Source organism: Zingiber officinale, chromosome 2B, assembly GCF_018446385.1.
Source record: "Zingiber officinale cultivar Zhangliang chromosome 2B, Zo_v1.1, whole genome shotgun sequence".
NCBI classification, from domain to species: domain Eukaryota; kingdom Viridiplantae; phylum Streptophyta; class Magnoliopsida; order Zingiberales; family Zingiberaceae; genus Zingiber; species Zingiber officinale.
The window spans coordinates 102,545,616-102,558,344 of record NC_055989.1 but is presented as its reverse complement, the minus strand read 5'-3'; the positions used below and the strand labels follow the sequence as shown (position 1 = coordinate 102,558,344).

The 12,729-nt window shown below is 38.9% G+C and overlaps 1 protein-coding gene and 1 long non-coding RNA gene across 2 annotated transcripts; both read left to right on the top strand.

Annotated features, from left to right (window-relative positions):
* The first annotated feature begins 2,696 nt into the window (after nucleotides 1–2,696).
* On the top strand, nucleotides 2,697–6,192 carry LOC122046575 (putative receptor-like protein kinase At4g00960). Its single transcript, XM_042607336.1, has 7 exons — nucleotides 2,697–3,720; nucleotides 4,396–4,554; nucleotides 4,628–4,758; nucleotides 4,847–5,057; nucleotides 5,176–5,413; nucleotides 5,515–5,671; nucleotides 5,758–6,192. The coding sequence occupies exons 1-7, from the start codon at nucleotides 2,919–2,921 to the stop codon at nucleotides 6,082–6,084; spliced, it is 2,025 nt and encodes a 674-aa protein (XP_042463270.1). The 5' UTR covers nucleotides 2,697–2,918; the 3' UTR covers nucleotides 6,085–6,192.
* A 581-nt stretch (nucleotides 6,193–6,773) lies between these two features.
* Nucleotides 6,774–7,309, top strand: LOC122049349. Its single transcript, XR_006130933.1, has 3 exons — nucleotides 6,774–6,850; nucleotides 6,941–7,035; nucleotides 7,132–7,309. It is a non-coding gene; the product is annotated as an uncharacterized LOC122049349 (long non-coding RNA).
* The last annotated feature ends 5,420 nt before the right edge of the window (nucleotides 7,310–12,729 follow it).

Genomic DNA, 12,729 nt, shown 5'->3' with positions numbered 1-12,729 from the left:
ACAGAAAAGTAAACAATTAACGATAAATACTTACCTTTATGAAATAATTATCCATAAATTTAATAGAGTGTCTTGGCATATAAGTGCATACACTAACAATAAATAAAACTAGTAATTATTAAATATGAGTAGTAATAAAATTTAAATTTTTTATGTCTATGACCTTTGATCGAGTATCAAAAAAGGTGCAATCCTTTTTTATGTTTATTCTTACATCTATGGTCTTTATACTGTAAAAACTATCAATCATTATGTTATCAGCAGAGAGCAACTCTGACATCAATTGATAAATATTATCGTAACATCGTTCTGAGAAATAATGTTCTGCCTCGATATTCAATAGTCATGTAGTAGCTGATAGCTGAGAATGATCAAAATAAATACCTTCCCACACTTTTCTTTCACTAGCCTTTAACATGTCATATAGTTTCTGAACTTTAGGTGTTGGTATTTTATCTATATTCGAATGATCAACCACATTCATCATGTTGTAAACCATTGATTGCATTTCATTATCATTAGATGATAAAGCAACATAAGGTCCAGATGACGAGGAAATAGAAGGTCAATTTGGCTCAAATAAAAAAGACTCTTCATGATAGTACCAGTTGCAGTAATTCGGAATAAATCCATTTCTACCTAGATATACTTTCACAGTCTTCTCATTTCAGAAAGTTATATTTCTGCATTTGCAATGATTATATAGACAACGTAACTTGTCACCATTCATGCACTTAAGGATGGCGTTTAGTGAAAATTCCACAATGTTCAACTTCATCAAAATATTCTCCAATGATAAATTTATTTTTTAACCTATTATATATTCAAGTTTTATTTATATACATGGTAACCTAATGAGGAAAAAAATTACAACATTATTAAACATATAAAACTAAACAACTAAGCATGTAGTTTGACCTTAAACTTAATTATATCATTAAATAATCATTATGATATACCTAAACCACTGCACAAAGAAGCTAGCTAGTCTCTCTAAAGAAAACCCATATACAAACAACAAGCTCTTGGTTGGCCAAGCTCGTGACTAGGGCTAGCTTAGGCCTCCTCGCAGACGGCCAAGCTCACGAGCAGGGCTAGCTAAAGCCACGACCGCCCAAGCTCACAACTAACCAAGCTCGCGGGTAGGGCTAACTGATCAATGCAACGACCGAGCTCTCAAGCCGACCAATCTGAGATTGACCAAGCTGAGGTCGATCAAGCAAAGGTCGATCAAGATAAGGTCGGCCAAGCTCATGGCCAGTGTTGAGGTCGTGAGGTTGGCTGCAACCAAGGTTGAGGCCACGAGTTTGGCCGCGGTCGGACAAACTATTAGGTTGCAAGGTTGTAAACAAAGTTTCAAATTGAAAACACGTGGACAAGATCACAAGTTTATAAGAGAATGACATCTCCATTGGTATGAGGTATTTTGGGTAGAGTCCAAAAATAAATCATAAGGTCTTAGGCCCAGAGTGAACAATATCATATCATTATGGAAATATCTAAATTCCTTTTAGTCATAACAATTGGTATTAGAGTCTAGACTATCAGAAGGTCTAACCACTAACTGTGTATAAGAGTTATGGTCTAATTGAACCATGTGAGTAGAATATTAACTTCAAACAAAGGAAGTGGGGGCTCTCGGGTCTGAATCAAGAGAACCAAATACCAGACAAGATGTCCTAGTTGCGGCTAGGCAAAGAAATCCTAGTAGGTCAGGTGGACCGAAGGGCAGGAAGACCTGGTGAATCGAGGATCGGACATAGAAAGCATGTGATCCTTCATTTGAGGGGAGATCATTGGGGTTCAATCGGGCACGTGCAAAGGAAAAGGTAAGGGATCAAATTTTAGGTGGTTTTAGCTAACAAAATTTTGTCCGACCGCTAATTTCGTCGCTAATTAAGGGAATTCTTGTAGTGTATAGTGTTGTGTTCAACCAAACATGATGAATATAAATCTGGATCATTACATAAAAGAATAAGATCCGCCGAAATGTTTGTTTTTTTAAAAAAAAAATTTGTCAACATTTTGTAGCTTGAGAAACTTGGATTTTGACTTAATTAATGTCGCCATGGTACTCCAATCAAAGTCGCCTCTTAATAAATACAAAATCGTGGTGTGCCTCTTAGGAAACTTCAACTACGCACGATACATCGCCATTCTACAATGATAACACATAGTAGCCGCCCTGATTTCAGTTAAATGCTCGATGTTGATAGCTCAAGAGTCTCTCTGCCTATCAACAAGCCGCTTTTGTTGGCCGCCGGGCAATGCTGCATTTGGTCAGCACTTCAATGATTAATCAGATTTATAAAATTTGAATCCACATTGCAAAGTATAGTTCGAATCTCATCAAGATACATTATACTTGAAGAGTTGAATTATCTTCTTGACCATCCGTTTGGATCTATCTCCATTTCTTCTTGACCATCCGTTTGGATCTATCTCCATTTCTTGTTTTATCTTAAGATTTAGTGGAAAATTTTTATGGTTCAAATTGGTCATCTTAAAAGTAATTGAATAGTAAAAACTGAATATCTAAATTATCAAAAAAAAAAAAAATCTATTGAAACTGACAAGCCAGATATTAATTATGAACTATCACTTGAACCACTGGATCAATAGAAAATTTCCTTAGAACAACATCGATTATATTTAAAATTAGTCAATATCAAATTATATATAAGGAAGACCTTCAATCGGAGGAACAATCGATCATTGCTCGAGATCTCGTTTCATGATCAAAATTTCGTGCACGGACTACCCTTTCAATCGGAGGAACAATGGTCAAAATCTAAGTAGCGTAAGGAATTCGCTAAGAAAGGTCAACTGTGGAGTTGATCTTGCCCCATTTATTTTATGTTTTATATATATAGATAAACTTTCTCTTCTGATTCCCAAGCAAAGCAAAGCAAAGCAAGATGGATTGTACTCACAAGTTCAGGCCTTCCTTCGACTGTCTGTCTCTGTTCATTATCTTCCACTTTGGTCCTGCAACAGGCGCTTTGACTTTCTTCCAGAACTACTGCCCAACCGATGCAAACTACACAGCAAGGAGTGCATTCCAAGCCAACCTCAATGTCCTCCTCCTCTCCCTCTCCTCCTCCACAGCCGCCGCCGCCGGATTCTACAACAACACGGTGGGTCGATCCCCAAACCAAGTCTACGGCCTCTCGCTGTGCCGAGGAGACGCCCTCCCCAGCAGCTGCCAGATCTGCCTCAATGCCGCCTCCAACAACATCACTCAGAACTGCCCCGGCGGCCAGAGCGCCACCATATGGTACAACCGCTGCATGCTCCGCTACTCCAGCACCAACTTCTTCTCTTACTATAGCACCACCCAAAACTTCTACCAACTGGATCCCAGCAACGAGACCGACCCGCAAGTCTTCAACGAGCATTTAGGAAACCTGATGAACAGCCTAGCTAATGCGGCGCGTGCCTCGACCAGACTGTTCGCAGCAGGGAACATGAGCTTCACCAGCTTCACAAACATTTACGGATTGGTGCAGTGTACGAGGGATCTGCCGGCGGACGAATGCTACAATTGTCTTCTCAATGGGATCGCGGACATACCGAACATGTGCCACGAGAGACTGGGATGCAAGGTGTTAGGACAGAGCTGCTACGTTCGATATGAAACGTTTCCTTTCTTTAACGTTTCTGCTCCGGGGGTTATCTCTTTGCCTGCGGAGGTTACCAATTCGACCACAGCTAACGAAGGCAAGATTGTTTAGACTCGTTTTGCTTTTGACTGCAAGTATATGCTTCATAAGAACAGATTTGATAGAGCATTTTTTTTTTTTAATGTTTGACCTGTGACTTAAAATTGATAGATCGTTTTTATTTCTATGCATTTGACTTGTCTTTTGAGCCATTTGATCCACTTGTTGTCTGAGTAATTTAGCAGGGCTCATCCATTAGATTAGATTGACCAGTATATCTATTATGTTCCACTGATTGCCCAATTCAGTCAATCAACCCGCTTTATTTGAACAATTTGTTCAGTAAATTCGACCTATCCAACTCGCTTGAGTGCTTAATTTAGTTAACCAACTAGTTTCCTCTGACCAACCCAATTCATCTAATTCAATTAGCGTGTTCTATTTGCATACTTTGGTGATTTATTATCAACTATTGGCTTATACAAAGGAGAGCTTGACGCGGCAATAAAGTTGTTACCGTGTGACTTGATAGTCACAGATTTGAGTCGTGGAAACAACTTCTTATAATTCAAGATAAAACTGCATAGAATAGAATTTTTTTTAGAACTTGCCATTAACAAGAGTTTTGTGCATTGTACTACCTTTTGATTGGTTTATACCATGTTATAAAATAGACAATATTAGTTTTTTCCTGACATCTAAATTATTTTATACTCTTTCTATTTTTGCTTAGGAGAAAGTAACAACACTAGAAGAAACAATGGAAGAGTAAATTTATATATCATCATCCTAATTGCCGCAGCACTACCACTCCTTTGTGCCATTTCTTTTTTCTGTGGAAGAACAAAAGCAGCATTACCAAGATGGAAGCCACTCTGTCTACTAATATTCAGTATGCCTCCTGAATAAAATGTTTGAGCATGCATGGATGCTTATTATTGACTATCAAATATGATTCTATACAGATAACAGAAATCAACATGAAGTAAGAGGTGCAGAATCTTCATTGTTTGATCTGGAGAGTATTAGGATTGCTACTGACAACTTCTCTGATGCAAACAAGCTAGGAGAAGGTGGATTTGGACCAGTGTATAAGGTTAGTCGGAAGACTTAAAGTATGTTTGCCTATTGAGGATTCCGAACTTTTGATAATCAGTAGTGATGTTGATGGTGGTTGAATGCAGGGGAGTCTGGAGAATGGAGAACAGATAGCAGTGAAAAGGCTTTCGAGAAGCTCAGGGCAGGGACTGGTTGAGTTGAAAAATGAAGTGCTTCTGGTCGCCAAACTTCAACACAGAAACCTCGTCAAGCTGTTAGGTTGTTGCTTAGAATCGGAGGAGAAAATACTGGTTTACGAGTATCTTCCTAATACAAGTCTTGACAAGTTTTTGTTTGGTAAGGTTTCACTACTTGATCTTTGTTTTTGCATGACAATGTGCATCATTATGTCTTGAAAAGTTTCAGTTATGTTGAGTCTTGCCATGCCATTATATTTCACAAATGGATTGGGCAGATCCTCTGAGGAGAATGCAATTGGACTTAGCAACGCGATTTAAGATCATTGAGGGGGTTGGACGAGGGCTTCTTTATCTTCACGAAGATTCTAGATTGAAGATCATTCATCGGGATCTAAAAGCAAGTAACATCCTGTTAGACGCAGATATGAACCCTAAAATTTCAGATTTTGGTCTTGCCAAAATTTTCGGTGGAGATGAGACACAAGGAAACACTAGTAGAATTGCTGGGACATAGTATGATTTATTCAGTCCATTCATTCTTATATTTGAAGTGCAATAAAATTACATGAACAATATAATCTTAAACCTCAATATTTCTTTTCTATTTATGACAGTGGATACATGGCACCAGAATATGCACTTCAAGGGATCTTCTCAATTAAATCAGATGTGTTTAGCTATGGCGTGTTGATCTTAGAAATTTTAACTAGTCATAAGAATAGTGGTTACCAAGGATTATCTTCAGAGTATTCCATTGATCTTCTTACTTATGTAAGTATGAATCTTTAATGACAAAAATCTAATATAAAATTTTCTTTGAATGAAAGAAAATTTGACTTTCATCTCACCTGCAAAAGGTTTGGCGCCATTGGACTCAAGGAAATGCTTTACAAGTGATCGATCAAAGTCTTGTCCATCAATGTCATGTACAAGAAGTTCTAAGATGCATGCATATCGGACTATTGTGCGTGCAAGAAGACCCAAATAAAAGACCTACCATGGCCAATGTTCTTCTTATGCTCAACAGTCACTCCGTTAGTCTTCCTACATCTTCAGCTCCAGCATTTGCCAATCACCATGGCGCAACCAACCAATCGAATGTTGTTTTACAAAGGATGGAGATCTCAGTCACAGCTAAATTTTCTAAAAATGATGTTACAGTCTCTGAATTGAAGCCTAGATAAAAGTCACACTTGGCATTTTCTGTTTGCTTGAGAAAAAATGGTATTCCTGTCTACATTAGTTACTAAACTGTAGATGGCAAGGAGAAGCTTGATTAAGATATTGTTTCACCCAAAGTGTAGATTTCTTGCTTCCAATAACAATAGATAAATGAGCTCAGTAGAACAAATCCAATAGTAAGCATGAAAAATAGCAATAGATAAATGTACAAGAATACTTGCTGAACAGAATGTTCCTTTCTGATTTCTTCAAACTTTTCAAGTGAATCTTCTTCTGCTTTCGTAAACAGAGACAGTTTTTAACAATAGTCACAGATAGTGAGAGTTTATCTGGATTAACACATTCACAATAAATTATCACTAATAAGAAGCATGCCTGGAGTACGAAGTTGTCAAGGCTTTATTAACAATGCCAAATTCTTCAAATGGAAGCAATTTGCAACGGCCCTCGATTGAATGTAATTATTAAAGACAAAGTCAAATATATTGCAAAGAACAAAAAAAAAAGATTCTGTTTGCCATTATAAAATCTAAATCGTAACAAGTATACAATTAGTAAAACACCCCGAGCAAAGAACTAAAATTGCAGTCTCATAGCTAGTGTACATATATAGACCACACTGCTTATGACATTCGGGCTGAACCTGCCGACTTGAATTTTTCCTACATCACGGGTAATCAACTGAAGTCATTTTTAATATTATTGCAGATAAAGGACAAAGAGTTGACATAAGAGAGACTTAGAGAGGAGCAGAAATCTGTAAAGATGGTAATTATTTAGCGTATTTTGCAGCATCTGGCTTTATGCTCCACAGCCCACTCTTTCAGTTCAAAAGTTTTATTGTTTTATCTTACTTAGATCGAAGAAGAGAAGGCAACGAAGCAAATGAGGAGCACAATGATGCCTCACGCGAAACCCCTTCCAAAATTTAGCAATCCATTCATCCCTCAAAAGTGAGCAAGTAGAATTGCACCCAGTAACTGGAAATATAATTTCAATCTCATCTATATCTGCTGATTAAAGATTGGGCATTGCATACATTTATACAGATCTATGAAGGAAAACACAAAACCAAAGTCGCCGGACTTGCATGTGAAGCACAGAGTCGAGAGTCGAAGGGCGTTGCAGCAGATGAGATGATTTGGCTTCTGCCTGTCACTGGACTTGCTTGTGAAGCAGAGAGTAAGTGCCGACAGGTATTGCAGCTGATGAGATGATTCAACTTCTGCAGTAGTTCATGGATGCCGAACCAGCAGTCTATGTTTGTAGAGTTGTGTAGTAGATAGACTGACTCCACATTGTGCTTGTATTCTACGCCATCAAATTCTTTTAATGTTGTATTCATAATTTGACAAATTTGATTTGCAGCATAGATTCTGTATTTGACTTTGTGGTTTGTATTATGTTTTTTTTAAATTGTCAGCTTACCTTTCACATCACATGAATTCATTTTAAGCAAACTGTTGACTTCAATGCTATTGTTTTATTTATAATATGAGATTTTATTTCATTGCTCAAAGTTGGTTACATACATATACTCAAGAAATACATGTAGATGCTTTGGATCCTTAAATAGGTAATACATAAAATATCAACTTTTAATGAAACACTACTTGAGACTAGGGTGAAAGTAATTTGTTATATCAATTTTTTTCTATATACAAGGCATTCAGATCTTACAACCTGATTAATCTGAAATAGACAATCTAGTCTCACATTTGGTCCACAAGTAAATCTAAGAAATACGATAACTCCTGACGTGGCACCCAAGCTTCACCATTTCAATTGTCGTAGGTGTGTCTTACGTGAGTATTGAATTATAGTTGCTTAGGAAATACATCTTGCCTCTTACCACCACATCAAACTCCGGGAGACGGGGATATAAAATATATAAAAAAATTGTTATTAGCGGCAAACAAGGATAACCCTTTCCCAGGGCTCCTCCAAAACCGTCCCACGCGCATTAGAACGGAAGTAAATCATAAAGGTCATTTGACCTAACAGAGCGGCCCGCTCCATGAGAAAATATATATGCTTGCGGGGTGAATTCCTATGCCTACCAGGATTCGACCTCTACCTATCAGCAGCAACTCTCCATGAGAAAATATATATGCTTGCGTGGTGAATTCCTATGCCTGCCAGGATTCGACCTCTATCTATCAGCGGCAACTCACCACGCAGGTACCTACTACATGTGGTTCCATGGCCATAATTATGAAACTCCATTCCTTCAAATTGATGACTAAACCTCGATAGCAACTCACTACTCTTCCGGTTTAAATCATAATTGTGAGATACCCTATGCTTTTTCTCTTAGCAATTTTGACGATTGCTTAAGCAAATAGTTCATTCAGTGGGTGTTATATCCTTAGGTTTCTTCTTTAGCAACTTTTTAGGTCATCAAACACTTTAATGACGTAGAAAGACTTAAAATCATACAATATGGACACCGTTACATTCTTTTTACTCTTTGTTTATATTTTATAATCATAATTTTAAGTATTTTTTGCCAAAAGAGCTTGAGATCATGTCATATGACCACAATACAATCCATATTAGTCTCCTAAATTTATATTTTTTTTGTATACCAGTTATCTAGATCTTACAATCCAGCTAATTTGGAAAAGACAGTCTAGTCTCACATTCTGAATACCAAGTAAATTAAAAAGTACTCACGATAGTTCATCCAAAGCGACCAATGCCCTTAGGTTTTTCATCCTATTAGAGAAAAAAATATCATGCAATGCACCATAGTTGGGATTCAAAATTTAAGTGTCTAAGTAACCACTAGAGTACCTAACCGCTACACAAAACTCTAAGGGCTACCAAAAGTGTTCGAAGTCTGATTAACCACTGGAGTACACGACATACGCGCGCCGAATGTCAAATCGGTCGGGGTAAAATTTACCCAAGTGGAACAATCAACATTTTGCCACTTGGATTCTTTTTGCTTACTGCTCACGGAAGCATTAACCATTATTAATGGTGATTTCGTAATCTCCTGAATGGTAATGGTTGACCATTGATGGTCGCTGGCTATCATTAATCCCTGGGTATTGAATGACCATTACTCTTCATTCAATGTTGATAAGGGATGGTACTCATATATAAAGGGAGACCATGGTCTTGAGCAACACAAACAGAAGATAAGCAGAAGTTCTCCACCTCCGTTCCCCCCTCCTCTATCATGCATCTCTTACTCGACGGAGTACTCGTTGTAGCAGTCAGGTACCTCTCAATTTGTCGTGACCACCAGTGCTTGGTGCACATCACGGGTTACCGTTGTATCCTTGAAAATAGACGACCCAAGAAAATCTCGAAGCACAGCCGAAGGTGGGGCGAATCTATTTCAAGGAAACTGCGACTATCATAGGCTTCAGTCTGCTTCTCCCGTTCGACCTTTTCGACCGCTCGGCCACTCTGCGCTCGGGTCTCTCAGTCGCTTGGGTCATCCTGCCTTCTACTATCAAGTTGTTCTGCCCGGCCAGTCTCTACTCGCTTGACCGCACTGCCCGGTAGGTCGCCACTCTCGCTTGGCTTCTCTACCCGCTCAGTTAATTTGCCTGCTCAATCGCACTAACCGGTCAGTTGTTCTGTTGGTCGACCACTTAGTTTGATCGGTCTGTTCTGCTACTTGGTCGATTACTCACCTGCTAGATCTGCTTGGCTGATATGCTCGGTCGATCATTCAATCAGATCTATCACTCGGTCAACCTCTCACTTGGTTAGCTTCACTGCTCGCCCGGCTGCACGGCCATCCGGTCGTACGCTCGCTCTCTCGCTTGGCCTCTCTGACGCTCACCCGCTCAGTTGCTCTGTCACTCAGGCCTCCCTATCTTCTACAGTGAGGTTGTTCTGCTCGGTCGGTCACTCGGTCTGATCTGTGACTTGGCCACCCTACACACTCGGCTGCTCTGCGCCTCTCGGCCTGATCAGCCACTCTATTGTTCTACCCGCTCAGCCGCTCAACAGCTCGGTCACTCTTCTCACTCAGCACTGTGCAGTCGGCACTTAGCAGAAACCAGTCCCCGCTGGCAGCCTGAGATTATCAGCTCAGGTCATTTCAACAGATAAGTTGAATTTAATTTTGTGTATTAAATTCGGCTAATTCTCCAATATTTTTGGCAGATTGTTTTGTCCAACAATCTTGAAACAGAGTCGGTTCTGTTGAGATGGTCACATAACAAAATGTTAAGGTGCAACAAACTCAACACATGAAAGCCCCCTCTGCCCCGATTGGAATTATGCCAATCAATCATGGGGAAAAGCTAAAGAAGTTTAGTCCACTGAATTCCTACTTGACCACGCTCAATCTGGCTTGGTTCTTGACCGAGAACCCTCCTAATCATGCTGAGGATGCTGATGTGTAGACCATTAGTGCAGTGGATGCATAGACTCATTCTGAGTTCCTTTGCCAAAATTACATCCTCTGCCTTGCCGACTAGCTGTATACTTTGTATAGCATGAAGAGAATGACTAAGGAGCTATGGGAGTTCTTGGATAAGAAATACAAGACAAATGATATAAAAGTCAAGAAGTTCATCGTGGGCCGATTCTTGAACTACAATGGTTGGGTCTGATCAGGCCCAATATGAGGCTGATTTTTTTTCCAAAACATCCTGCCACCCCTAGGGAGCTATACAACAGTAATGGATAGCACCGTTGGAGTCCTTGTAATACCATAATCTAACCATACTTGAAATAGGTCCAATCAGAGGTGTCTAGGTCCATCAGTGGGTTTTGACCAAAATCCACTGATGGCCATATGCTACTTAGATTTACTTGAAATTACGTTCCCTATGAAGATTTGAGAGGGAAGATGGTATATATGGTGTCAAACCTTAGTTATACACCTTGGATAAGAAGTTCTTACTCCGTGTCATTTGAGACAGAACAATGCACCTATTTTTTTTTCAATGAACGACAACCGGTGCTAATTTTATTTTTCAAGCATCCCAACAATCATTTTATCTAAGTTTCAACTTATTTATAGTTTAAAATAATCAATTTGTCTAAGTTTTAATATCAGGCCCACGTTGGGTCTGATATGGTACCATATCAAGCCCAATATAAGGCAGAATTTTTTCCCCAAAATGTCTTGTCACACATAGAGAGTTGTACAATAGTAATGGATAGCACCATTGGAGTCCTTGCAATACCAGAATCTAACCAGACTTGAAATGGGTCAAATCAAAGGTGTCTAGGTCCATCAGTGGGTTTTAACCAAAACCCATTGATGGCCCTACGCTACTTGGATTTGCTTGAAATTACGTTCCCTATGAAGGTTTGAGATGGGAGATGGTATATATGGTGTCAAACCTTACTTATACACCCTGGATAAGAAGTTCTTGCTTCGTGTCATTTGGCACGGAACAACGCACCTATTTTTTTTTCAATGAACGACAACTAGTGTCCAATTTTATTTTTCAAGCATCACAACAATCATTTTGTCTAAGTCTTAACTTATTTATAGTTTAAAACAATCAATTTGTCTATGTTTTAATATCAGACTCATGTTGGCCTGATATGGTATCATATCAGGCCCACGTTGGGTATCAGGCCTAATATGAGGCTGATTTTTTTTCCCAAAACGTCCTGCCACCCCTAGAGAGTTGTACAACAGTAATGGATAGTATCGTTGGAGTCCTTACAATACCAGAATCTAACCAGACTTGAAATTGGTCTAATCAGAGGTGTCTAGGTCAATCAGTGGATTTTGACCAAAACCCACTGATGACCCTACGCTACTTGGATTTACTTGAAATCACGTTTCCTATAAAGGTTTGAGAGGGGAGATGGCATATATGGTGTCAAACCTTAGTTATACACCCTGGATAAGAAGTTCTTGCTCCGTGCCATTTGGCACAGAACAGTGCACCTATTTTTTTTTTCAATGAACGACAATCGATGTCCAATTTTTTTTCAAGCATCACAACAATCATTTTATCTAAGTTTCAACTTATTTATAGTTTAAAACAATCATTTTGTTTAAGTTTTAATATCAGACCCACGTTGGACCTAATATGGTGGCATATCAGGCTCACATTGGGCCTAATATGGTACCATATCAGGCCCAATATGAGGCTGATTTTTTTCCCAAAACGTCCTGCCACCCCTAGAGAGTTGTACAACAGTAATGGATAGCATTGTTGAAGTCCTTGCAATACCATAATCTAACCAGACTTGAAATGGGTCTAATCAAAGGTGTCTAGGTCCATCAGTGGATTTTGACCAAAACTCACTGATGGCCCTACGCTACTTGAATTTACTTGAAATCATGTTCCCTATGAAGGTTTGAGAGGGGAGATGGTATATATGGTGTCAAACCTTAGTTATACACCCTGAATAAGAAGTTCTTGCTTCGTGCCATTTAGCACGGAATAGTGCACTTGTTTTTTTTCAATGAACGACAACCGGTGTCTAATTTTTTTTTCAAGCATCACAACAATCATTTTGTTTAAGTTTCAACTTATTTATAGTTTAAAAGAGATTGACATGACTTTGAAATTAACAACCCCTATCCGTTGAATTGAAATGCAGAGATGGACTAAACTTTTTTTTTTCTGAGTATTCACAACTGCTAGCGCGGTTTTATTTTACAAAATGGATATATGATGTGAAGTATTAGTTCTGCCTTGCTAGGATAG